The sequence below is a fragment of the Bos indicus genome, chromosome 21, assembly GCF_029378745.1.
Source record: "Bos indicus isolate NIAB-ARS_2022 breed Sahiwal x Tharparkar chromosome 21, NIAB-ARS_B.indTharparkar_mat_pri_1.0, whole genome shotgun sequence".
Classification (NCBI taxonomy): domain Eukaryota; kingdom Metazoa; phylum Chordata; class Mammalia; order Artiodactyla; family Bovidae; genus Bos; species Bos indicus.
In genome coordinates this window covers 34,366,380-34,394,013 of record NC_091780.1, presented here as the reverse complement: position 1 = coordinate 34,394,013, position 27,634 = coordinate 34,366,380, and the positions used below count along the sequence as shown (strand labels likewise).

The window sequence follows — 27,634 nt, the reverse complement described above, 5'->3', positions numbered from 1 at the left end:
ATACATGTATTTTCGGCTGCACAGTGGGTCAACACCACTAACCCCACTTGTTTAAGGGGCAACTCTACATGTTCCCAAGCCTTCCTGGAGACAAACTCCTCCCTCTGCTCCACCCTACTTCTCCCCTCCCCTCCCTTCCCCTCGATCCATCTCCGAGACTTCATTCTCGGTGTCCAAGGCCTGAGGCAGAGCAGGATCTTGTGGGAGTCATGTGGAACCCATGAAGACTAACATAGTCTCCTGACCCGATATGGCTGGGAGGCCAATGATCAAGTCCCAGCTTGGCCACTGACTCACATTAAGTAAGACCCTATCGCAGGCCAGGCCTCTATTTCTTTGTTTACAAAATGAGAAAGAGAGGTTAAACCAGCAGCTCTTCTGGTCTATCTGATCTAGACCAGAGTAGACAAAGCCTCCTCATTCTATCTTCTGCATTTGCTTCTTGTTTGTAGGCTGAAATAAACCTGCTTTTAAATCTCTGGAGGATAGGAGGCGTTCCAGGACCCTTCCAGTTCTGATGTGATCCTTGGGCCTGCTAGGGCCACCTGAGTGAGGAAACGAAATTTTTGCAAACATGTGATTTCCCACATTCACTTTCTTTCCTGGATACCCCAATTCTTGGGGTCAGAAGTAACCCTCAGAAGCCGTTCAGTCCCACCTGGAGCCCCTACAACTGCCCTTCTGGATGTCATGTGGCATCTGCTCACATCCAGTGAGGATGCGCTTACCCCCAAGGCAGCCTCGCCCATCTCCTTAGCTCTGACAAACAAAGGCTTCTTCCCCAGTGGAAGACTCCTACCCAGTGGTCTCATATCTGTCCTCTAAGGCCTCTGTCCTCACAGACCACATCTAATCACTCTTCTTGGAATAGAGCCCTGCAGAGATTTCAACACAGAGGTCATGTCCCCTGAAATCTTTTATTTTTTCAGGGTAAATAACTCCATTTCCAACTCGGTCCCACGTGGGGCTTTGCTTGGTCTCTCTAATCCTGGTTGGTCCCTAGGATATCATCAACCAGTCATTTAACAAACATCTACTGAGATCACCCTAGGCAGTCTGGTTTGTGACCATCTCCTTCCAAGACTGGGGTGTAGATCAGATACAGCACCTAGAAGAGAGAGGAGTCAAGGACTGGAAAGACTTCTCCGCTCCTATTACAGCCCCTCCAGAGGTACTGCCTTGTTGGGCTGAGACACTGGGTTGCTAAATCTTGTTGATTTTAGCTTAGGGTGGTCCTTGAACCAATTCCCATCCATCAGCAATGGCTTTCTGAGAGACTGGTTGAGAAAGATTGAGTCTGGATCTGGGCCCACGAAGGGAAGACAGGAGACCCCATCATGCAGAAGAGCAAGTGGTTTTCTGGTTTCCTCCCACAGGACCTCAGAGTGTCCCTGTTTCTGTCCCTCCTGTCAGGGGTGCCTCATTGTCAGGATCTTGACTCCATCGGTCATCTAGAACATTCACCAGTCCAGCTCTGAGTGCCTTGGCATCTCTGGTATACATGTTGTCAATGTCCACTTACATGTGTTGAGGGAAAATGTCAAATAGGACACAACTGAGACTCCAAGAGGTTAGGCTCTCCATGGAAAAGAGACCTACACTTCAGTCAGTCTGACTTAGAAGCCTGATTTCCCTCCAGGACTCAGGCTTCCACTTCCAGGAAGGATAAGTAGTGAGCAGACCCTTCAGGCCCTTTGAGTGGCTTCCGGCCTGCCAGGCAGGCATGAGGCCCCAGGTGCGTGCACTGATGGAATTGCGTGGACACAATCCTGCCCAAGTTCTAGCTCGGCCCGTTTCCTGGCACAGTCACGTCTGGTTAACGGGATGCACTCGTCTGTAAATGGGGATAATAAGGTCTACTTTTCAGGGTTGTTGTGAGGATCAACTGAGATGGCATATGTGAGTGCCTAGCTCAGTGACTGGCACAGAGAGGGTGCTTGATAAATGAATACTGTTGCCCTGCATTGCTGTGAGCTGCTTTTGCCAAGGTGGGTAGGGCAGTGTCCGGGCCTCCGCAAAAGGCATTTCAGGCATACAGGAGGCAGAATTCTGTTACCAGCAACTGCAGTCTATAAGAGCCAAAATATGGCCGGCCCCAGGGGAGCCAGGGGCACAGCCAAGCTGATCCAACCTCAACCCAGGGCCAGAGCGGGTTTGGAGAGGCTGGATAAGCAGATAGAGGGAGGCCTAAATACCACCCCCCAACCCCCCCTTCCTCAACACACGTTCACTGCCAAAGGCTGTGGCAGAGGCTACGAGAGGCCACCTCAGGGTAGGACTCAGAGCTTGGTCGGGGGCCCAGGCCATATGGGGCTGAGGCAAGGAGCAGAACTGGGGCCCATGTGCCCAGCAAGCTGTGCCAGCCCAGCCCCATGCCAGCCCAGCCAAATTTGAGTTATATCAGGAGAAGGGATCTGTTCAGAAAACTCACCCATCTCTGCATATTTGCATATTCTATTTTGGGGTCGCTTCCTTTTTTTTCCCCTTCGCTTCCTAGAAAAGTTCTTGTGATCAATTCCAACTTCACCTCTGCTGAACTGCAAACACTCACTCTCTATCCTATCTTCCCTCCAACCACCCTCTCCCTGGTCAGGTACTCCAGGGTTCTCTGTCCTCCCTGCCTCCGCTGCCCCCACCTAGTCAGGCCTCAACCCCTGCAACTGGGCTCTGTGCCAAGGTCACCATAGCTCAAGCAGTCAAGTCCAATATCAGCCCCTGGGTCACCAAACTTCTCAGTGGTACTTCATACCACCTGACCATGCCCCTTTTGTCCAGTTCTTTCCAGCTTCTTTCTGTCCAGCTCTGATGACTCCTGCTCTAGCCTTCCCAGAAGCAGCCCATCATCTCCTTCCGGGTCCCACGTCCAACAGTCACTATTTATTATAAAGTCTAACTCCTTAGTGGATGTCCCTTTTCCTGCCTTTCCTTGAAAAGCTGAATGCCCTTCTCTCTTGACACAGGCCTATTCAATTTAAAACTTCCTGATCATTATCTCCAGCCTAGAAACCTCCAGCTGTCTCCCAGACACCCCCAACTGGTGTCTCATGGCCCCTCCAGCTCAGTATATCCCAACTGGTCTTGTACGCCAAATCCCAAGCCCAATACCTCACTCCTGCCGCACCACCCTCTACCCACTCACATCCTGCCTGCCCCCCAGATCTGGTCTTTCACATCTCACATCCCTCTCCTCCTCCCAGCCCCCTGCTGCACTCTAGTCGAGGCCCCCACCGTGTCCCATCTGCAGGCAGTGAGCCTCCTAGCTGGCTTCCCACTCCCAGTCTCACTTCCCACAAATCCAGCCTCCACGCAGCTGTCAGATTCTCTCACACGAGTCTGGTCCTCCACTGCCCTGCCTAGAGTCATCCACGGGCTGCTCTCTGCCTTCAGGATGAAGCCTTAGCTCCTCAGCCTGATGAGACCCCCCCCCACCCCACCTCCCACTTCTCTCAGAAGCCATGGGCAGCAGTGGGAAGGTTGCCAGCTTTGGAGTAAGTGGACCTGAGCTTCCAAGGCTGATCTGCCCACTGCACCACCATGGCACTGGGGACAGGTAACCTCTCAACCTTGGTGCCCCCATCTGATAAATGGAGTTAATCATAATACTCACCTTTGCCAAGATGAGCCGTCAATGCTGACTCAAGTCTCCTGCCCCACCCACGCTTCTCCACACCTGCCATACTGCCCATCACACTGTCAGTTCTAAGTGGATCACAGCTTCCTCACTGGTCTCCCCTGCCCAAGCTCGCCCCACTCCCCATCTCTTCAAACACAGCAACCAGCAGCCTTTCTAAAATGTAAACCCAGCTCTCCCCCCGATGCAGATTCTCCTGTGACTTCCACTGCCCCTAGGATAAGTCCTAACTCCTTACAAGGCTGAGAGCGCTCCAGCCTCTGCCTACCTTGAAGTCCACCCTCACACCCAGGGCTCCAGGAGCCGTGTCCTGTCCGCTCCCGGCCCACTCTGAATGTACACCTTCTGGCCCAATTCCTCCTCACCTGCGGCAGGCCTCACGTCAGATGCCACCTTCTCCAGGCAGCTGTCCCTCACACACACACACACACCCTACCCTAACCCAACCAACTGAGCTCCATTTCCTATGAGCCCAAGCCCATAGGACCGGCCTGGCCTGTTCTCATCAGGCTTAGTGTAAACACGCTTGTCTGTTTTACCAACGGCACGGCTCTGTGAGAGCAAGGCCCTTGTCATGTTTAACTGGCACAGAGTAGAGACTGAATGAATGTTTGTTGAAAGGATAAAGGGGACAATAGTGAGGAAGGAGTCCTTAGCCCTTGGAAAGCCCCAGGCTCAGTGGGGGCACTTATCAGACCCAAAATTTACTATTTAAAACATGGTTACAGGAAGCAAAGCCAACATACCCAGACCCTGGAGGAAAGAGCTGACAAAGAAGGGAAAGGGAAACTGTGGGGACAGTTCAATTCTGGGAAGCAGTATAACTGGTATTTGGGAGTCAGTTCCAGGGACAGGGCAAGGCGACCCACGTGTTCCACAGCATAATGGGCCGGGGGTGTCAAGGAGACCTAGCACAGTCCCTGGGGGCCGGGGGCAAGTTGCCACAGGACGGAAACCAGCTCAAGGCGGGCTGTATCATGGAGACGGGAAGGGCTGTGTCAGCCCCATTTGACCAGACAAGTCTGTGAGGATGGAACTGGCCTTTGTTTCCATCACAAACAAGCCAGACACATCAGGTTCAGAGACAGAGCTTCCTGGTCTTTGCTCCCGACCACAAAGAGGCAGTTGGGTTCCAGGCAGACCAGTGAGGCACGAAGAGGCCTGGCGAGCTCTGCGTCCTTTCAGCCAATGCAAACACCCCTCAACATTAGCTCTCGGGAGATGTGGAGACTTCCCATTTTCTGGAAGGAACAAACAATGTTCAGACCACATGTGGAACAGTGGAGCCTCCCAAGGACTTCTCTGTAAAGTGTCACCGAGACTGGAGGCCATCTGGAAAGAGGAACAGGACTTGCGAGGGGCCAAATCCAGGAGGACATGTCCAAGAGCAAGTGAATTCCTTGTGTGTGCTCATTCTCTCAATTGTGTCCGACTCTTTGTGACCTCATGAACCGTAGGCCACCAGGCTCCTCTCTGCTCATGAAATTCTCCAGGCAAGAATACTTGAATGGGTTGCCATTTCCTACTCCAGGAGATCTTCCCAACCCAGGGATCAAACCCGCTTCTCGTGCACTGACGGGCAGATTCTTTACCACCGCACCAGCTGGGAAGCCCATCTCTCCTGAACTGAAGCCCAGCTCACAGAGCAGAGGGAGCAGGCTTGCTCTGTATGGTCCCTTAAGACAGAAAGGGAGCTAAGAGGTAAATGTTCTGAGGAAGCAAGGACAGAGCAGGCAGTCCTAATCAGGGGTAAATCTTCTGTCCCATGAGGTGACAAGCAGAAGATGAATGACATAAGCATGGAGGCTGCAGATGAAATCTCTGCCAAAGGCACATGGCAGGAGCAGCCCTCTGAGCAACTTCCCACCGAAACACCAGCTGAAGGGAAGGGTTTTTTCCTGACAGAGTATTCAAAGCACATGAAACCCACTCGCTCAACTTGGACATGTCTGCGACGCACCAGGGAATGCTGTGCCAAGGGGAACGAGAGCTCAGGCAGATGGAGCAGCAGCTTGGGAGTTGGTGCCCTCTCTGCAACACGAAAGCTGGGCCCTGTTGGTGTTGGTGTTGTTGTTTAGTATTGTTATTTAACTGCTCTTGTATTTATGCCTTCAGGACAGAGACATGGGCCCTGCCTCCTGGCATGGCTCTGAGGCCTGGATCCCGGCATCATTACAGAGCGGGCATCAGAGTGCATGGTGAGACTGGCCAGGAGAGGGACAAGGAATCTTTCACAAGCCTTTGGGAGAGGGAGCAATGGCGGGGGATGAGGGGGTGAGCTTCCACTCGGCCATTCCTCAGACTGGTCATCCCAGGAGCACAAGGCTCTTCTGGCCACAGCCGTAACACAGCAGCCACCCTGGAGACTGGGCAGCAGTCCCTGGGCACGTTCGGAGGAGGCCACACCCAGAGCACCAAAGGGCCTGGAGGCTATCACTGGAAACTTCTGCCAAAACACCAGTGTGGGCATCACGCGGCATCTCGGGACACAGATTTCAGCTTCTCCACCCGGGGCCCAGCTGATGCCATGGCACCAGAACGCACACACCACGCTTGCCCCACCACCACCTCTACCCACTCACATCAGCCAGAAAGGCCACACAATGAACAAAACAGAAGGTCGACCATCAGGTGTATTGGGGCGAGTAGAGACGGGGCACCTTCAAGAGTGCTTCCCATGGGCAGCCACCTTAGCAGTTTGCTGGGGGTTCAGGTGGAACAGGGAGTTCACGGGGCTCCTCCGGCAAAGATGAGCTCCAGGGCCGCCTGGATGTCCCCCCCGGTGGCCTGCAGGGCCCGCAGGCTCAGCTCATCGTCCTGGATGCCCATGTCCCTTAGCTGCTGCAGCTGGGGCTGCCACTGGCTCTGCAGAAAGACAGGACAGGGAGGAGAGGTCAGTAAGGATCCTACAGAGACTTGTTCACCTCTAGCAGAAGGTGTGTTCCTCCAGGAAAGCTGCTGACATGAGGTTCCATACAACACAGCACATCAAGGTCTGTGGACTGTGGAAGAGGTCTATGGAGAGGCCTGAGAGTTTAAGGAACAAATTAAAAGTTTTTCCAAAAAAAAAAGGGGAAAATGTATCATAAAGATCAAAAAGAAAAAGCATAAAGTATACAATGTCTAAATTTCAAAAGATTACTTTCTTTCTCTGCTGTATCTATACACACACACACACACACACACTTTTAAATTACTTTGTTGTTTTAGTATGATACACAGTGCCTGGTGGCTCAGTTGGTAAAGAATCCACCTGCACTACAAGAGGCTGCCTGCAATGCAGGAGACCCGGGTTCGATTCCTGGGTCAGGAAGATCCTCTGGAGAAGGAAATGGCAACTCATTCCAGTATTCTTGCCTGGGATATCCCATGGACAGAGGAGCCTGGTGGGCTACACCCTGTAGGGTTGCAAGAGTCGGACACAAGTGAGCGACTAAACCACCAACACCACACTGTGAAAAGTCTCACACTCATCTACTCGTCTCCCCCATTCCTGATAACCTACTTTATTTTCTTTGAGGAAATATAAATACACATTCCTATACTTACCCTTTTCTTATTATCGCTCCTTTTTTCCTATCATATTAAGGTATCATAGAAAACGCTTGTGGATGTCCTGAAATGTACCACAGGAGGGCAGCTTCTAGTCTTTGCCGTTATAGAAACGCTGTGGTGACTGGTTCTGTACAAATGTCACCCTCTGCATGCACATACATCTCCGGGATAAATTCCGAGCAATGGGACTGCAAAGAATTACAGGCCATCTGTACTTCCTTCTTGGTGAACAGTCTGTTACTATCCTTTGCCTGCTTTTCTACAGAGCTGTTGGTCCTAAATCACTAGAACTTCAATTCAGGGAGGTTTTGCCCTTTGTCTGGTCTGCGTTACAGATTTCTTTCTGGTTTGTGATCAGCTTTCAGACTTCGCTTGTTCTTTTTGTACGTTGGTTTGCTTTGCTTTGCTTTGCAGAAATTTTCACATTTATGAACTCAAAATATATGTTGCTCTTTATACAATGGTTCCTTGATTTTTTGACTTTCAGCTATGAATGACCTTCTATATGGATTTAAAGAAATTTAGTGTTTTCAATATCTCTGACTCATGAAAGAGGAAGTACGCACCTTAGGGAAAAGGATGTGTTCACACTGTGGGAAGGAGAAGGCAGTGATGATGAAATGCAAATTCAAAGAAGCAGGCAAGCAAGGGTGAGGATGTGGAGGAGTTTTAGAAAACCACAGAAACCGCCTCAAGTTTCGTTTACAGGCCAGGTGGAGACATAAAGATTTCTGAGCTGAAGAGCAGAATGAACAAGCATCAGGCTGCAGATGATGAAGGAACCAAAAAGACCAACTGTCTCCAGGTCCTGCTCCTGCTCCCCTCACTGTCCACCGAGCCACATGGGGCAGTGAGAACCACATGGGCCGGACCCTGTCCCTGTCATTTAATGACCTGGACCAGTTCATGACCGTGGACCAGTTCCAGAAATGACGTTCATGCCCCAGGCTTAGCAGCAAACAAAAGAGAGTAAAGCAAACAGCTTGTGCACAGAGGCGTGCAATAAAATGTGAACCCCTGGGTCACACACGTAGCTGCTAGCTAAGCTTCTGTGTTCCACGAGGCAGGGGGGATGGTATCGCTCCCTGGTGACCGCCGGACAGGCCTCATCTCCTTACGCAGGCACTCAAGGCCCTCACACTCCGGCTTCTGCTCTGCTTTACTCTGGCCCCATCTCAGGATCTTTCATCGTGGATATTGCCTCTGCTCTTGCCAATCTGTCCTGTGTACCTCCACATTCGCTCACACAGGTAGCTGCCTCTGCCGGGACACCACATCCCCTCAACCAAACATCCCCTTCTCTGCCTGGCTAACCTTAAATAATTCTTTGACAGTAGGTACAAAACCACTTTCTCAGAAAAGTTTTACCTGACCTCAAGCCTGGGCCAGCTTCTCACCCTGTTGTTCCTCAGTTCAGTGACTGTCTGGCGCCCCTCCATGGCGGGAATGAGGACTGGCTCATCACTATCCCAGGAGCTGGACCAAGCTTGGACCAGACAGGCTCAAGGCTCAGTCAATGCTCACAGGATGGACGAATGACTCCTCAACTGAAACAGCCACTGAAATACCCAAGCCAGGCGGTCAGTGGAGCCAGGCCATGGGCACTGGGTGCAGGAGTGGAAGCTGCAGGGACACCCGCCCTTGCTGGGAGCACCCTCTCCTGTCACGCTGCCACGCCCCAGCTGTTCCTGCAGCAAAGCAGGCCAAGTGGAACGGGCCTCCGGAGGACAGAGGAAAGCTCAGCATCCAAAATACCAAAGAAGCCATGTGAACATCAGAAGGGGGAAGACTGACCTGAAGGCTGGGCTGCCCCGAGGCCTGCAGGGCATGCTGCAGGGCTTGGCTGAAGAGATCGTTGGTGATGGGCGTCCCTGACTGGACGCTGGAGGACATTGGGGAGGTCCCTGAGGAGTGGCCCTAGAGACAGACCATGGTCAGTGCCACCCTCAGAGCCACCCCAGTCTCCCAGCACACACCCACTGCCGTCACATCACCCCACGGTGCCCTGCGTGCCTCACCACTGCCTCCCAGCAGGGGCCAGCAGGAGACAGCCACAGAGCCACCTTAAAGCTCTCTATGTGCGCAGGAAGGGTTCTGTACTCTCTTGCTCCACGGAGATGGAATGGGACCCCTGACCGAGCCTAGGACCCATACTGGCAGAGGAAAGACGGCTTTGCTGGCTGGAGTGACTATCACCAGGAATGCTTAAGCCTGTGATATACGCCTGGCCACTTTCAGGAATAAGTAAGGAACCATTATGCGACATGAGGTTCTTCCAACTGCTGAGAAGAGTCAGTCAGGCCTAGGATGAGCCCCAGACTTCTGAGCCTAAAGGCAGGTGAGGGGAGGTCGCCTGAGCTGCAGTGGGAAACCCACTGGGGCTCCAGGTAGAGCTCAGATCAAAGCAGATGGAGCACAAGGATCAGCAAAGGTAAACCCACTCTACCACTGGGCCCTTCTCCCTGGGGGCCTGGCCTGGACTTCCCACCCCTCTCTCCATACCTGGGGGCCTGGCCTGGACCTTCCCACCCCCTCTCTCCATACCTGGGGGCTCGGCCTGGACTTCCCACCCCTCTCTCCATACCTGGGGGCTCGGCCTGGACCTTCCCACCCCCTCTCTCCATACCTGGGGGCTCGGCCTGGACTTCCCACCCCTCTCTCCATACCTGGGGGCTTGGCCTGGACCTTCCCACCCTCTCTCCATACCTGGGTACCAGGAGTCGGCGTGTGAGAGCTGCTCTCCGGAGTGCTGGCCAGGGCCAGGGCAGTGGCCAGCTCGCTCTGGGTGATGGGCCGGGGCCCAGCAGCTCCACTGTACCCCAGGGAAGCTGGGCGGGAGCTGGGGGTGCTGCTTGAGGGCGTGGACCTGGCACTCTGGACAAGGGAGGTGCCCAGATCAGGGGGGAAGCCCTGAGTGGTTTTCAGAACCCCACCCCTGCTCCAAGAACAGTTCTTGGGGAGACTCCCCAGGCTGCCAGGGTCACAGCAATAGTGTGGCGGACCTGGGCCCCCACAGGGCCTCTGACCACCCCCTGCTGGGCGTGCCAGGTCCTGAGGAGGGCACCTCCCCAGCACCATCTCCCCCAAATGGCGGGCAGCCCGTCACTTACTGGGTGAAAGTCGTCCTCATCATCAGAGAGCCCTTCAAACAGGAAGCCACCTGGAGAAGGAAGGACAGATTTCAGGAGGAGGAACAGGAAGGCACAGGTGCTGCTCCAGCGTCTCGGCACTAGTTACTCCAAATTCATGTTCTCATCTCTCCCCTGGAAAATTACAGGACAGATGCTCTCCCTGACTCAAACCCAGAGTTCCCAAGGAACACCCTCTGCCAGCACTATACATAGCTGCGAGTAAAGCAAAGCCCTGGGCCACCGCCCATTCCCCAGGGGCCTGCATCCCGCAGTCCAGAGGCTCACCTGGCATGTCCCGGTAGGCGCTGGAGGGCATGCCCCGGGAAGAGGAGTCGGCCCCTGGCATTGGGGTGCTGCCTGCCACCGAGTGCAGGACCAGGACAATGGCATTGACCAGGGCAGGGTGAGCAGGCACCAACCTGAGATGGAGCAGGAAGAAACTCAAGGGTGACTAAGAAGGAAAGAGCATCCTTGGGCTTGACAGGAATTCTGGGCGCCCCTCCTAACAGTCAAGTCACCCCTGCTTGTCCTTAAATTTCCCAGTCTTCAGCACCTCCCTCCAGGCGGCATGTCTTCCTGCTGCTCTGCCTTACCCTGGGGCCCTCACAGATGCTTCACTCTCCTCTCTGGCAATGCATGATGGGACACGCACAGCCCAGAGGCTCAGGGGTAGTCTCCTGTCTTGACTCCAACACCACTTCACTGGGAAGTCTTTGAGTGGTCCCTCCTCTCCCGAGGGTTTGGCTGTTTTCTTCACTTGAAGATAAAGGGACATAACCTCTACTTTCCCTTCCAACTCTAAAATTTTGGGACGTATGCACCTATTTCTTTCCCAGCTTAAAATCCTTCACAGTCTCCCTAATATCTACTGAATGAGATCTAAACTGAGCCTGGCCTGCAAAGCCACCTCCCTTAGGACGCTGCTTCACCCCACCTCTGTCTGCCCCTGCCCTTGGGCTTTGTCCTCACCTCCCCCCACCCCCACCCCCTCCTCCAGCCCTGGCTCCTCCCTACCTCCTGACACATTCAGAAGAGAGATTTGGGGGATGGGCTCCAAGAGCAGAATCCAGGGCGACCATTAGGCTTCTGGCCCGACCATGAGGAGAGAAAAAGTGCCCTTAGTAAGACGGGTATACTTACGTATCAAGCATGTTGGGGTCAGCAAAGACAGAGAAGAGGTCCTTGTCCTGGAGAACCCCTGAAGGAAAACAGGACATCTAGCCAGATCCAGTGGAGAGGGCTTGAGGCAACCAGCTTAACAGGGGTATGCGTGGAAAGTGGGGCAACAACGTGCCAGCAGCACAACCCACGTGCTCTTCATGTTGTTCCCCAGGCCCCTGCACGGAGGCTACATCCTGTGCACAGCACCCCAGCCTCTTTCCCCGTGTCTCTAGGCTCTCCCCTTGTCCATCAAGGTGCGCAGGAAGGCTTCCCTGACTGCTGTGGTTTGGGCTAACTGCTGCCCTCACATGTCTTCCTCACAGTCTCACTTCTGGTGTTACTTAGGCCACGATTTCTCTGTGGGGCTGCAGTTCTTGGAGGGTTGGGTATATGGAACACATCTGGATTACTCTGCCTCCTGCCACAAGACCAGCGAATCTTCACATGAAGTGTCAAAGCTTCTTTAAGGTAACTGCCTCCTCCTGGCTTCTCCTTCTTCAACAGTTCCTATTTCCTTCAGTTCAGCCTTGCACTTACCAAGAGCAATGGGGTCACTGCTGAGGCCTGGGGTGGCCACAATGATCTGATCCAGAGATTCCTTATTGCTGAGCATCTTAAAGACCTGCAGGAGAAATGGGGGGAGCTGAGCACTCCCACTAGCTCGGTGCACTCAGAAATACCCACACACAGCTGAAGTACTTCCTTCCTCTAAGTGCTTGCACACACACCACCATACTGGAACAATAGCCCCAGGGAAGAGATGAACCTCTTTTTTTCTCTGAGATCATGGCTTACTGGAGGGGAAACAGCATAAAAGCAAGATCACAATAAGCCTTCAATCTATGGTCCTTACCCCCATTTCTAGTTCTAATGCTTTCACAACAAAAGCTCTTATTATAAGCCCAATAACAAAGGTTTCTCTAGATTTCAAAAGTCCTTTTCAATCTCCAAACAACTATCATTTTTCATTTATATATATTGGGAGTTTGCAGCTGTCTTCATCTTGCTTATCAACTCTCCTATGGAAAGTCAACAGTGCATTTTCCCAGCGAGGGGATCCTGGGAAGGAGCGGTGGGCAAGCAGTTCAGTCCAAGCCAAAGAATAAGGCCCAGCAGAAACAGCATACGGATCCTTTGACTGTAACTATATTCATTCCATGAGGCCAATATCAGGAGAGGCTGTATCACTATCATTAGAGGGAATCAACAATGCCTAGCTGAGAGCCTCTTTGGGGGAAGACAGGGTTCGACTGGGACCCACAGACATGGCGAAACCTCCCCAATAACTCTGAGGAGCCATGGCAACCAGCTTCCGGCTCCCTCTCTGCATCACCCCTCTCCAGCAGGCCTGCCAGGAGTCTCACAGAGGGTTCAGCACACACTCACCGCCTCCCTGTAGGAGGAGCTGCTGTGCAGGGCAGTGTGCAGCACTCGGAACTCCCTCAGGGCAGCCACTTTGTCCACAGGTTCTGGGGATGAGACACTCAGTTACCCTATGACCAGGGCCTCACCCCTGCCACAGACACAGAGCATCGCTTCAGCCAGAGTCCAGGCACGGGTTCTCTTCCCTCCTCACCCCACTAAGAATGGGCATCCATCAAAAAAAGCTACACCACACACATGAAAACTGCACTCTCTTTTTAAGTCTCTTTGGTAGATAAACAAATTCAAGTTCTAGCAGAGGAGACTCTTACCTTAGGAAAAAGACTGTTCTGATCAACATCCCACTGCAGGAATTCTAGACTTTTCACACTTGGAAAGGAGGAGGGTATAATGAACTCAGTAGACTTTTGTGCAGTGATTTAAAATAAGTGCTGCAAGCCATCTGAACAATATGGAGCCATGTTGACACAATATGTTAAGAGAAAGAAATAGAACATAAAGTTGTATGGGTGTTCTCTAGTAAAACTTTATGAGATGTCAGTGTGCGTGTGGGCCAAGGCTGGACGGGAACAAGCCAAGGTGACAGGATCGGGAGGGTAACTGGTTTCTCCTGGGTATTTTCTTTCAGGCCTCTGTAATATTATTTTGATTAAAAAAAAAAAAAAAAACAAATAACAAGAAGGACCAAGACAACATTGTACCTCTAGGCTTCTGAACAAACTTTCATCACACGTCCAAAAACAAGCATGTCACTAGAACTCAAAGTTCCTTTTTGATCTTTGGACGTTATGACTCATACAAATGGGAAAGTCTAGCAGTTTTCTTAGTTTTAGTTGGTCACTTTACTATTTAGGACATCCGCCCATTTCATAGATTTAGGACATCCGCCCATTTCATAGAAATTCCGGTAAAACAAGGGGGAGTAGGCAGGAAGTCCACCCTGGATCACACTTTTAAAAGTGTGGTGACCCTCACCCAAGAAGGCTACTTGTGATTATGTGGCCTTGCACTGCTCAACTCCAAAGGCATGATTTCCAAAGTAAAAAGAGAATGGCACCCCTGGGGTTCTGTGTGGCAACCACACCCTTACCTATTGTTCTAATCATGAGGGTTGTCTCTTGAAAAATATTCACCTGAAGTAAGTTACCTGGCTTATTCGTTAAACAAATTTGTGCTAAGCATTTACTCCACGCTTTTGGAGTGAATCTTGTTTTGTGCAAGGCACAGGAATGTAAAAAGTAAGAGTCCCTGCCATCAGGGAACTCTTAAAGACAGGAGCAGAAATGAGACAGACTCAAAGACACATACACACAATTACCAAATACCATGCTAAGGGCTTCCACAACAGAGACATGGACCACAGTGAGGGCATTAGGCACATGGAGGCCCACAGCCCCAGGAGAGAACGTTTGAGAAGAGTATTGAAGGTAGAACAGACAGTGACCAGGGGAAGAGGTGCTATAGGCCTAAACGAGAACAAGCGCAAAGGCTTGGGAGAATACAAGCATGAGGTGCTTCGAAGAACACTAAGCTGTTTCTATGCTGGAGCCCAGGGTACACACCCCTGCTCAAACAGCAGGCCTACGTGAGATCCTAAAGGGATGTGCAACCTTCTGCAGAGAACCACCAAAGGGATCCAGGTGGGAAGGAAGCAACTGACACTTTTCTCCTCCTACAGGATCTAATCTGGTGGAAGATAAAGAAATGTGCTTCCTTTTGAAAGGACACTCAAGGATAAAATATCTAAAATGCCACCACAAAAATGTCTTTGCAAATCTAAAAGTTTATTTTCACCTCCGAATAAAAAGTCCGTTTGTTTCAAAAATAAATTTCCAGGGGATAAAAAGGACTTGAAATCTTAAGCTCATAATCAGCTAAGAGTTACAGGTTGTCTCTTAATGTCTCTGAGCTAATCTCATCCTTTGGAAGTGGGAGGCAGCCAGCCCAGTGGAAAGAATACTCTTGAGCCAGGAAAATCTGGATTCACATCCCAGCTTTTGCATTCATTTTTCTAAGCAGATGACCTTGAATGAATATCTTTCTAACTCTCTTTTTCTTCATGTATAAAATGCTAATACTGTTACCTGACCTGCTGAGCCACTTGATTAAATGAGATATCAAACAGCAACAATCTGGCTGGAAGAAGCAACAAATGCTCCTTTCCGTCTGTCAATCCCCTCCAGCCAAAGACCAGAGGGGCACACCTGCAGCTGTGCAAGGTGTGTTACTGCTCTTACAGAGGGGACGCGTACCACCAGAACCACGGGGCATCTCAACAAGAGCACGCTAGAAGGGACTCAGAGGATGTGGGCTTTAGTTAGGGGACTCGGTGGGGGAAGTTTAAAGAAGCAGTGTTTTGTTGTGAATTGGAGGCTGTCAAGAAGTGGGGGTGATTTTATGATTAGGTATCTTAATAATTCTTATCTAGAAGGAAGGAAAACTAGAGCAAGATGAAAGCTGAAATTGGTGAAGAAACAGCAGTCACTCCTAATAGGCAGGATAGAGGGTTATTTGGTCATTTCTGTGGTTGGTCAATGTGCAGGTTTATGGCTCTGTTCAGAAATGAAAAGAAATCTTGTTTTTATCTGGATCCGTTACAGCCCCAGAGTGAGCAGCCTTGTAAATGCTGGTGACCTGTGAAATTGTTCACGATTCAAGGCCTAGCTGAAGCCCAGGCCAGCCCCTGGATACCAGAGACTGCCTTTCTCTTTCTCACTTCCCATCAGGGTACAAAAGAAGATCTTTTTGTCCTTTATGTTTAGAATTGAAAAGAGGGAGAATTTCAAGCTGATAACCAGTCACAGCAATTGTGAAGATTATTAAAATATGCCAAACTGCCCATTTTTAACAAAGCTAATCTCCTACACAGCTTAGCTTTATCCTCAGGGAGGCTTTTAAAACACAGATGTGAAATTTAAATTATGAATTCCAAGCAGCACCTTTTATCAGTAAGTCAGAAAGGCCTGAGAGGCTTTGTATGTTTCCTCCAAGAGCTACGTTCATACTACTTGAATATTCTCAAACTCCGGGAAGATAAATTAGCAGGAGTGAGGTGACTGAACAAACCACCCGCCTGAGGCAGTTTGTGGGAAGATTTGCGCACATGAGAACACACCATAACATTTAAAGGGCAAGGAGTTTTCAGCTTCTTTCTAATGACAACAAAAATAACCAAAAAATACAAGGTTTGCTGAGAAACAAACTGTTGCCCTAAAGGAATTTAAATAGATACATACTCTCCATCCCACTAACAGAAGGCACTGTTAGTGGCCACTGGCAGCAAGAAAATAAAAATTACACTGTTCATCAATGTGTCTAATCCAACAAATGATAAAGATATCCTTTATTATCATCTCAGTAGATCTCCCCTATGTTCCCCCCAGGCCCTTGCCTCAAGGACACACAGACCCTCCTTCCCTTGCAGATATTTCAGAAGCTCTGCCTGTCTAAGAGCCAACACTCACCCGGTTTCTGGTCAGGCTCAGGCCAGGACTTGCGCAGGACATGGACTGTGGATCCAGGTTGAATGCCATAAAAGTCAAGGGTCTGATCATCTTTTAGCTTCCGGCCACAGTATATCAGATCTGGGCGGGGGGAAGAACCATTTATTTATATTTTACTCTTCATAATAATTTAAATGACTTTTGTCCCCTAAGAACCTTATCTTGATTGGACAGATAGCTAGAGAATGATATATGCTTTAAACGGTACTCTTACTTAATAAATACATTTTGCCAGCCTGGGTGGGAGTGGGCCCTGGGGAAAATGGATACATGTATATATATATGTAGGGCTGACTCCCTTCACTGTTCACCTGAAACTACCACAACAATGTTAATGGACTAGACCCCAATACAAAATAAATAAAGTTTGAAAATAAATAAATACATTTTAATAACAATTGTTACAAGAGCAAATTGATAAAATACAGAATCTATGCACAGGAAAACTCTAGAGCTTAACATCATGGAGACTGCACCATTTAAATGAATGGGAAGATGTAACAATAAAAAAGAATGAACCCCATGTTTTTAGGACTAAAAACACTTTTTTGCCAGCTTATACCATTTTGCCCGTTTATATGCCATTGCATTAATAATATACGGCTTCCCAGGTAGCACTAGTGGTAAAGAACCCGCCTGCCAGTGCAGAAGACTTAAGAGACGTGAGTTCGATCCCTGGATTAGGAAGATCCTCTGGAGGAAGACACTGAAACCCACTCCAGCTGGGTTGGAGAGTCCCATGGAGAGAGGAGCCTGGTGGGCTACAGGCCATGGGTTCGCAAAGAGTTGGACACAACTGAAAAGACTTAGCATGCATGACTGAAAATAAACTTTTTGCCAGTTTATACCATTTTTCTAGTTTATATGCCATTGCATTAATAATATAATTTAATTATATTCACTTTCTGAAAGTGATGCTGGAGTCCAGGGTTTGATCCCTGGTCAGGCAACAAAGATTCTGCACGCCACACAGCATAGTCAAAAATAAAAAAGAGAAAGAAATTATATTTAAATTCCTTCTTCCTCCACTAGAATGCCCTTGCCATCTCTCCTTTTTCACTGCCTTCCCTCTAACCAACCAACCAACCAAAAATCCTTCTAACCGTCCCTTAAGACCTACCTCAAATGCTATATACTAAGGGCCTTTCCCTTGCCAGCACCTCCTTCCAACCCAAGTTCTTGCTCTTTCAAAGAATGTCATAGTTAAGGAATGCTGTGATGAAGTAGTTCAGTATATTGTACAACTAAAATGGCAGCCAACAGTTTTATTATATGATTTGTTTCTATTCACCTAACAACAATCACTTTCAAGCAGTGTTAACATTTGTTTTCATTTAGTCTCTAAGTCGTTTCCGACTCTTTTGCGACCCCATGGACTGTAGCCCATCAGGCTCCCCCTCCCATGGCATCTCCCAGGCAAGGATACTGGATTGGGTTGTCATTTCGTTCTTCAGGGGATCTTTGCCACCCAGGGATTGAACCCTCAACTCCTGCATAGGTAGGCAGATTCTTTACCACTGATCCACCAGGGCAGCCCGGTGTTTACATTATAAGACAACAAATCCCAAACTCTTAGTTTACCCTTATGATTCCAGAATGATTCTCCCCCAAAAGAAATCAGAGCAGAAGCCCATCCCCAGTCCACAGAGACTCACCAATCAGCTCAGGGTCTGGAACAGACTCCTGGAGTTTGCCAGCAATAAGCTGCTTCAGAAATGAAATACTATATCCCCCCAGAGAGTATTCTCCAAGCTCTGTCTCTGGCAACCGAAGAATAGATTTGGGGGCAAGTGGCTGGTCAGCCAGCTTCACCGCCAGGTGCCAATCTGAGAGAGACATCCTCTCTCTTTCGCGCTCTCTCTTTCTCCCTGTAAAGCAACAAAGCCTCAGTGGTTAAAGGACAGACCTACACCACCCCCACCCCACCAAGGGGTTGAAGGAGAATTCTCTGTGACTGTTGGAAAAGCTCAGGATGCAGCATCAGGAGGCCTGAACTAGAATCTGAGGTCCTCTTTTCACTCATTCTATAGCAGCAGGAAACTTCAGCTCTCTAAGCCTCTTTGGCTTTACAGTGGACATAAAAATGCCATCCCACCTAACAGGAGCGTTGTGAGGTTCAAATGAGATCATCCAACCCTCTCCTTTATATACACTCCGTGTTTCTTCATGAACTTTTGCTTTAACCAAAACAACTTTACCAGAAGCTCCCTGCCTCCTGCTTCTCCGTGTTAAATATCCATGCTGCCACTCATCATTTTAAAATGCAGATATGATCAATACACTCCTCTGTTTAGAAATCAAATTACTTCTGTGAATAAGTCTAAACACCACAGCCTGTCAAAAACATTCACATCTGTTCTCTCTACCAGCCTTCCCCTCTCAAGAGTTCTGGGCTGCCCCACCCTTCCCAACACTTAAGTCCACCCCCACCCAGCCTGGATTCAAAACAAAGCTCTCCCCCACTCTGCTCAACTGCTAACTCTGCATGTAACTCCTCTTCCCTCTTCCCTCTCTAAGCAAACTCCGATCAAGAGCAACTCAGACACAACCTCCTCTGTTCTCTCTCTCTCTCTCCCCCCTCTGTTGTTGTCACATTCCCTCATGACAAAGGGTTACAAATATCTATACTATTTACTTCTCAATCGTCTCTGCATCTCATTCTTAGAGGCTTGAAAGCAAAGACTAGAATTTTTTGTCTTTATTGACTCAATGCCCGGTATTTATGGGTACCAAGAAAATGAATCAGAAACCCGGCAGTTGGGAGAAATAAGACAAGACAAGCCCTTGTTAGAATCATTATTGCTTCCAAAGTGGCTTCTTCGGAAGAGGAAAGAAAAGGCTTTGAGGCTGTGCAGCAGATCCTAAGGCACCCTCAAACCTTCCATCTCCAGGTTGATGGCAGGGAAGGAAATGGATCTTTTAATATACTATATATCATTTAATCCTCACAACTGTTCTGAGACAGGCATTATCATCTACATATTACAGCCGAAGAAACCGAGATCTAGAAAGGTGAAGTCAGCGGCCCAAGGTCACTGATAGTTAATATTGCGACAGGGACACTATCTCTTGGGTGACGACCCCACCACTCCCACAGAACCAGCTAACTAGTCACCACAGGTCGATCCCGCGCGGCCCGGGACCCAGCGCCCTCACCCGTCCCGCGGAAGGAACCCGGCCGCAGGGCCGCCGGTGTAAACACTCACTCAGGTCCTCTCGCCGGAAACCGGAAGCTCCGCGCTGCATTCTGGGAGTTGCAGTTCCTGAGGCGGCTCCCCACCACCCACCCCCCGCCCCTTTATAAATAGCTGGCCGGCAAGGGGAAGCTAGTTGTAAAGCTTCCGGTTTCCGGGGGTGTGGCTACTCCGCAGTTTGAAAATGGGGGCGCGAGGGTGTCTCCGCGCTTTCGCGTGATAGCGTTATGTATCACTCAGTCTTCCAAGGCGCAGGTCACCGGAACGGGGTCTGACGTGAGGTTTGTGTGCGCGCGTGCTAAGTGGCTTCGGTCCTTTCCGACTCTTTGCGACCCCACGCACTGCAGCCCGCCAGACCCCTCTGTCCATGAAATTCTCCAGGCAAGAATACTGGAGTGGGTTGCCACGCCCTCCTCTAGGGGATCTTCCCGATCGAACCGGCGTCTCTTTTGTCTCCTGCATTGACAGGTGGGTTCCAGGTATGATGTTTACAGCCCCGCGATTCCCGCAATGTCCTGGCACCCATGCAGAGTCCGCAGGTTACGCCAGGAGTAAGTCAAGGCTGTATGTTGTCACCCTGCTTATTTAATGTATATGCAGAGTACATCATGTGAAATGCCGGGCTGGATGAAGCACAAGCTGGAATCAAGATTGCTGGGAGAAATATCAATAACCTCAGATAGATAGATGACACCACCCTGATGGCAGAAAGTGAAGAAGAACTAAAGAGCCTCTTGATGAAAATGATAGAGGAAAGTGAAAAAACTGGCTTAAAACTCAGCATTCAAAATTCTTAGTGATGGGAATACCAAACCTCCTTCTTCAAAAACTAAGATCATAGCATCCGGTACTATTACTTCATGGCAAATACATGGGGAAATAATAGAAACAGTGGCAGACTTTATTCTCTTGGGCTTCAGAATCACTGCAGATGGTGACTGCAGCCATGAAATTAAAAGACACTTGCTTCTTGGAAGAAAAGCTATGACAAACTTAAACAGCATGTTAAACAGCAGAGACAAAGGTCCGTCTAGTCAAAGCTATGGTTTTTCCAGTAGTCATGTATGGATGTGAGAGTTGGACCATAAAGAAAGCTGAGCACTGACAAAGTGATGCTTTTGAACTGTGATGTTGGAGAGGACTCTTGAGAGTCCCTTGGACTGCATAGAGATCAAACCAGTTAATCCTAAAGGAAATTAGTCCTGAATATTCACTGGAAGGACTGATGCTGAAGCTGAAGCTCCAATACTTTGGCCACCTGATGTGAAGAACTGACTCATTGGAAAAGACCCTAATGCTGGGAAGGATTGAGGGCAGGAGGAGAAGGGGACCACAGAGGATGAGGTGGTTGGATGACATCACCGACTTCGATGGACTTGAGTTTGAGCAAGTTCTGGGAGTTGGTGATGAACAGGGAAGCTTGGCGTGCTGTAGTCCATGGGGTCGCGAAGAGTTGGACACAACTGAATGACTGAACTGAACTCTTTCAATATAGGAGATTTTCACAAATATCACCCCATTTTCCTAAAGCCTAGGTTCCTCATTGTTGCTGTTGTTCAGTTGCTAAGTTGTATCTGACTCTTTGCTACCCTGTGGACTGCAGCACACCAGGCTCCTCTGTCCTCCACTATCTCTCAGAGTTTGCTCAAATTCATGTCCATTGAGTCAGTGATGCTATCTAACCATCTCATCCTCTGCCGCCCCCTACTTTGGCCTTCAGTCTTTTTCAGCATCAGGGCCTTTTCCAGTGAGTCAGCTCTTCTCATCAGGTGGCCAAAGTATTGGCGCTTCAGCATGAGTCCTTCCAATGAATACTCAGGGTTGATTTCCTTTAGGATTGACTGGTTTGATCTTGCTGTCCAGGGGACGCTCAAGAGTTGTCTCCTACACCACAATTTGAAAGCATCAATTCTTTAGTGTTCAGCCTTCTTTATGGTCCAATGCTCACATCTGTACGTGACTACTGGAAAAACCATAGCTTTGACTATACGGACTTTTGTCAGCAAAGTGTTATCTCTGCTTTTTAATATCCTGTCTAGGTTTGTCATAGCTTTCCTTCCAAGAAGCAAGCCTCTTTTAATTTCTTGGTTGCAGTCGTCATGTGCAGTAATTTTGGAACCCAAGAAAATGAAATCTGTTGCTGTTTCCACTTTTTTCCCCTTCTATTTGCCATGAAGTGATGGGATCAGGGAAGCCTGGGGTCACAAAGAGTCGGACATGACGGAGTGAACTGAACTGATGGGATCAGATGCCATGATCTTAGTTTTTTGAATGTTGTGTTTCAAGCCAGCTTTTTCACTGTCCTCTTTCATCCTCATCAAGAGGCTCTTTAGTTCCTTTTCACTTTCTGCCATTATAGTGGTATCATCTGCATATCTGAGATTATTGATATTTCTCTGGCAATCTTGATTCCAGCTTGTGATTCATCCAGTCCGGCATTTCACATGATGTACTCTGCATATTAGTTAAATAAGCAGGGTGACAATATACAACCACATATGTACTCCTTTCCCAATTTTGAACCAGTCAGGAGACAGGTAAGATGGTCTGGTATTCCTATCTCTTTAAGAATTTTCCAGTTTGTTGTGATCCACACAGTAAAAAGTGTTAGTGGAGCCAATGAAGCAGAAGTAGGTATTTTTCTGGAACTCCATTGCTTTCTCCATGATCCAACAAATGTTGGCAATTTGATCTCTGGTTCCTCTGCCAGCTTGTACATCTGGAAGTTCTCAGTTCATGTACTATTGAATCCCAGCTTGAAGGATTTTGAGCATAACCTTGCTAGCATGTGAAATGAAGACCCTGTCATCATCTTGTTTTCCTCACAGTGGATCTAAATATACTAGGTGCTCATGAGGTTTTTGTTTTGATGATTTCATTATCCGCTCCATAAGAGAATGAGCAATGACTATCTTACCCTCCACTTTATCTTCAGCAGTTGACCAGGACCTGGCACTTAGTAGAGAAGCAATAAATAGGTATTAAGTAAATAAGTCATCTACCAAATGTGGTTGTCTTGCTATGGCTTGTTGCTCCCAGGAAAGAAGGTAAGCCTCTCTGAGTTTTGTAATGATAGATTATTAAATGAGTAAATGAATGAAGATGTAACCCAGGACCAAGCAGGTTCTTTGGGAACCAGTTTACCAAGTAGTTGCTGTGGTCAGAAGCAGGGTCAGATTCCAGATAGAATTAGAGGTCTGGACAGAAGACAAAGAAGGATGACCATACTTGGTAAAAAAAGAAAGTGTCCAGGCCCAGTCCTTCAGTCAGTCTGTCTATATTTGGAGCCAATACCCTCATTAGCTTTCCCTGAGAAAGTAGTGAGAAGTTTTTCATTAATCCTTCAAGAGACTATTTGCCCAATCTTTAGCTACTGGAAAGCAAATTATAAGAGTGTACATTTGCATTTTTAAAATAACTATAAAATTAATATGGCAGTTTCTAAGTCTGGCAAGATAGCAAATGAAAATCATCTGTAAGTACTCCTGCTACAAACAAAAATATAAAATAATACATTTATTAAAAATCACACACAGGCAGCCTAGCACTCTGTGATGTCTAGAGGGATGGGATTGGGGGTGGGGGTGGGAGGGAGGTTCAAAAGGGAGGGAATGTATATATATACATATGGCTGATTCCCACTGTTAGATGGCAGAAACCAGCACAACATTGTAAAGCAATTATCCTCCAATTAAAAAAAACAAACACATAGTTGTGGGGAATCTTCTGATACCAGAAATGAAGGGGTAACTGGAAAAAGGCAGTGAGCTTTGGAAGCTGATGATCACCTTTACAGAGAGGTAAGTGGTCCTGGATTGCAGCCATGAAATTAAAAGATGCTTACTTCTTGGAAGGAAAGTTACGACCAACCTAGATAGCATATTGAAAAGCAGAGACATTACTTTGCCAACAAAGGTCTGTCTAGTCAAGGCTATGGTTTTTCCAGTGGTCATGTATGGATGCGAGAGTTGGACTGTGAAGAAAGCTGAGTGCCGAAGAATTGATGCTTTTGAACTGGGGTATTGGAGAAGACTCTTGAGAGTCCCTTGGACTGCAAGGAGATCCAACCAGTCCATTTTAAAGGAGATCAGCCCTGGGTGTTCTTTGGAAGGAATGATGCTAAAGCTGAAACTCCAGTACTTTGGCCACCTCACGCAAAGAGTTGACTCATTGGAAAAGACTCTGATGCTGGGAGGGATTGGGGGCAGGAGGAGAAAGGGATGACAGAGGATGAGATGGCTGGATGGCATCACCGACTCGATGGACGTGAGTTTGAGTGAACTCCGGGAGTTGGTGATGGACAGGGAGGCCTGGCGTGCTGCGATTCATTGGGTCGCAAAGAGTCGGACACAACTGAGTGACTGAACTGAACTGAAGTGGTCCTGGAAGCCTTGCTTGGAGATTTTTAACACCAAAACACTGGACTAGGCCTCTGAGCAATTAAAACTGATACCACATACCACTACATAAAGTTGAAAACATTAAAAGAGCTGTATCCTAAGTAAAAGGGCAGAGTACAAAAAAACAAAAAACTCAAAACCATGCATCAGCACTAAGAAGACAAGAAAATTTCTCTGGCTCGGAAGGCACAGCAGTGAAAGGGAAGTTGATGTATGAAGGAATAGTCTTCCCTGAGAATTTGAACCCCTAGCACTGTACTTTGGGTAACTTTGTGGCCAGACTTTCCCAGAAATGTCCAAGATTGGTCCTGAGATCTGCATTTTAACATACAGTTAAACTGGGGCATTCTATTAAGAAATTAAAGATTCAGTGGCAGGAGGAAGTGTGTAGTCAGTGACTTGTGTGAGTGAAGTTGACTAGCTGAAGTCTGCTTTTTTAATAAGGGGGAAAAGCAGACAACATGTCACTTGAGGTCTACAGTTTTAAAATTTTAATCAAATTCTTCTACAGAAATCAACAAAAACCAGATCTGTATGAATAAAAAATATAAAACCTAAAGATGTGAAAAAAAATAATTAAAAGCATGCTCAAATGTTTTTTGGGGGGAGGTTTTTTTGGCCACACTGCACGGCATGTGGGATCTTAGTTCCCCAACCAGGGATCAAACCTGTGCCTGCTGCAGTGAAAGCGTGGAGTCTTAACCACTGAACCACCAGGGAAGTCCTTCTTAATGGTACTTTTAAAGAATTTCTTACAAGTCTAATTTATAGAAGTTTATTTTGATGGATAGAGCCTTTAGTGTCCTATTTAAAAACTTTCCACCCTAATTATGAAGATATTTTCCTATGTTTTCTTCTGTAAGTTTTATCTTTCACATTTAGTTCTGTGATTAATTTCATATTACCTTTTATGTATAAAGTGAGATAGGAATCAAAGTTCTTATTTTCCTTATGGGTATCAGTTGATCACTATGTTTTTTTTCAATCGTGTCCCCACTGAATTTCCCGGCCAGCTCGGTCATAAATAAGGTGACTGTTATGTATTGGCCAATTTCTGACTCTATCCTGTCCCACTAATGTATTTTTGTGCCACTTGTGTAGCTTTACAGTAGGGCCTGGCATCTAGTAGCTTAAGTCCTCCAAATTTAATTTGCTTTACCATGGCTCTATCACTAACATATAACAACTTTTTTAATGCTTCTAAAACTATACAGTTTTATTGAATTAAATTTGTATTCAACAAAATTTAGGGTATACTGCACATGTTAGTAAACTGTAATGTAATAATTCATGTAACTTGAATATTTCCCCATGTGCTTAGATTGTCTTTGCAAATGTGAAATTTTTACTTTTATTTTACAGTAATTTCAAGTTTACAATAAAGTTGCAAAAACAGTACAAAATAATTCCCTCTTAACCACCCAAAGCCCCAAATTGTTGACATTTTTACCTTATCATTCTTTCTCACCCTATGTATTATTCTCCCACCTCAACCCCTAAGTCATTGGAAATCAAGTTGTAGATACAATGCCCCATTACCCTCTCTGAATGCTGTGACTGTAGCCATGAAATTAGAAGACCCTTGCTTCTTGGATGGAAGGCTATAACAAACCTAGATAGCAAATTTAAAAAGCAGAGACATCACTTTGCCGATAAAGGTCCAGCTAGTCAAAGCTATGGTTTTTCCAGTAGTTAAATACCGATGTGAGAGTTGGACCATAAAAAAGGCTGAGCACCAAAGAACTGATGTTTTCAAACTGTCCTGCTGGAGAAGACTCTTGAGAGTGTCTTGGACAGCAAGGCAATCAAACCAATCAATCCTAAAAGAAATCAACCCTGAATATTCATTTGAAAGACTGATGCTGAAGTTGAAGCTCTAATACTTTGGCCACCTGATGCAAAGAGCCAACACATTGGAAAAGACCCTGATGCTGAGAGAGATTAAAGGCAAAAGGAGAAAAAAAAAAAAAAAAAGGCAAAAGGAGAAGGGGGCTGCAGAGGATGAGATGGTTAGATATCATCACCAACTCAATAGACATGAGTTTGAACAAACTCCGGGAGATAGTGGAGGACAGAGGAACCTGGCGTGCTACAATCCATGGGGTTGCGAAGAGTTAGACACAACTTAGTGACTGAAGCTGACCTGCCTCCTGAGAAATCTGTATTCAGGTCAGGAAGCAACAATTAGAACTGGACACGGAACAACAGACTGGTTCCAAATGAGGAACGGAGTATGTCAAGGCTGTATGTTGTCACCCTGCTTATTTAACTTATATGCAGAGTACATCATGAGAAACCCTGACCTGGATGAAGCACAGGCTAGAATCAAGATTGCCAGGAGAAATATCAATAACCTCAGATATGCAGATAACACCACCCTTATGGCAGAAAGCAAAGAAGAGCTAAAGAGCCTCTTGATGAAAGTGAAAGAGGAGAGTGAAAAAGTTGGCTTAAAACTCAACATTCAGAAAACAAAGATCATGGCATCTGGTCCCATCACTTCATAGCAAACAAGTGGGGAAACAATGGAAATAGTGACTGACTTTATTTTGGGGGGCTCCAAAATCACTGCTGATGATGACTGCAGCCATGAAATTAAAAGATGCTTGCTCCTTGGAAGAAAAGTTATGACCAACCTAGACAGCATATTAAAAAGCAAAGATATTACTTTGTCAACAAAGGTCCATATAGTCAAAGCTATGTTTTTTCCAGTAGTTATGTATGGATGTGAGAGTAGGACTATAAAGAAAGCTGAGTGCCAAAGAATTGATGCTTTTGAACTGTGGTGTTGGAGAAGACTGTTGAGAGTCCCTTGGACTGCAAGGAGATCCAACCAGTCCATCCTAAAGGAAATCAGTCCTGAATATTCATTGGAAGGACTGATGCTGAAGCTGAAATTCCAATACTTTGGCCACCTGATGCGAAGAACTGACTCACTGGGAAAGACCCTGATGCTGGGAAAGATTGAAGGCAGGAGGAAAAGGGGACGACAGGATTAGATGGCATCACCAACTCAATGGACATGAGTTTTGAGTAAACTCTGGAAGTTGGCGATGGACAGAGAGGCCTGGTGCACTGCTGTCCATGGGGTCACAAAGGGTCGGACACAACTGAGCAACTGAACTGAACTAAAGCAACTGAACAATGGTGATTATGTTCTAATACCAATACTTAAAATTCCAACTCACACTACATATTCTTTCCTAGTCTTCCCCTCTATAATTTTACCTTCTCCAAAATGGCTCCCATTTTCTACAATATATTTACCTGCATTTGCTCATGTTGAAATCTGTTGTACTGAGGCAGGAAGTAGATGGACCACCCACCTCTCCCCGTGGGCCAGGGTAAAGCTATTGGAGTTTTATTCCCTTTGGACTGAAACTCCAAGATGAGCATCAGTTCAGTTCAGTTCAGTCACTCAGTCCTGTCCAACCCTGCAACCCCATGGACTGCAGCATGCCAGGCCTCCCTTTCCATCACCAACTCCCAGAGTTGACTCACTCACGTCCATTGAGTCAGTGATACCATCCAACCATCTCATCCTCTGTCATCCCCTTCTCCTCCCGCCTTCAATCTTTCCCAGCATCAGGGTCTTTTCAAATGAGCATAGCAAGACCATTAAGGGAGGAGGCTGGGCCCTGCCCAGATCAAATATTTCTCATTCTTGAAGTCAGAA

At 47.7% G+C, this 27,634-nt stretch overlaps 1 protein-coding gene across 3 annotated transcripts; it reads right to left on the bottom strand.

The window, feature by feature from the left end:
- Positions 1-6,246: 6,246 nt before the first annotated feature.
- UBL7 (ubiquitin like 7) lies at positions 6,247-19,648 on the bottom strand. 3 transcript variants are annotated; one of them, XM_019983809.2, is made up of 11 exons: positions 19,571-19,648; positions 18,020-18,232; positions 16,326-16,445; positions 12,865-12,947; positions 12,016-12,100; positions 11,458-11,515; positions 10,603-10,736; positions 10,297-10,346; positions 9,893-10,060; positions 8,981-9,103; positions 6,247-6,496 (listed from the first exon to the last, which is right to left on the bottom strand). In XM_019983809.2, the coding sequence occupies exons 1-11, from the start codon at positions 19,608-19,610 to the stop codon at positions 6,359-6,361; spliced, it is 1,212 nt and encodes a 403-aa protein (XP_019839368.2). In that variant the 5' UTR covers positions 19,611-19,648; the 3' UTR covers positions 6,247-6,358. The 3 variants fall into 3 exon arrangements, with proteins under 3 accessions (XP_019839368.2, XP_019839370.2, XP_070631487.1); XM_019983811.2 differs by having other exon boundaries at positions 19,521-19,602; XM_070775386.1 differs by lacking the exon at positions 6,247-6,496 and adding an exon at positions 6,503-8,745.
- Positions 19,649-27,634: the final 7,986 nt, after the last annotated feature.

Bases quoted from the DNA above. Each gene is read 5' to 3' on its own strand.
- UBL7 (XM_019983809.2), bottom strand. From the start codon at position 19,610: ATGCAGCGCGGAGCTTCCGGTTTCCGGCGAGAGGACCTGA. The intron at 12,948-16,325 runs GTGAGTGTTGGC...TCTCATCCCCAG, and splicing joins TGAGCCTGACCAGAAACCGG to AACCTGTGGACAAAGTGGCT. The intron at 9,104-9,892 runs GTATGGAGAGAG...GTCTGTCTCTAG, and splicing joins CGCCGACTCCTGGTACCCAG to GGCCACTCCTCAGGGACCTC.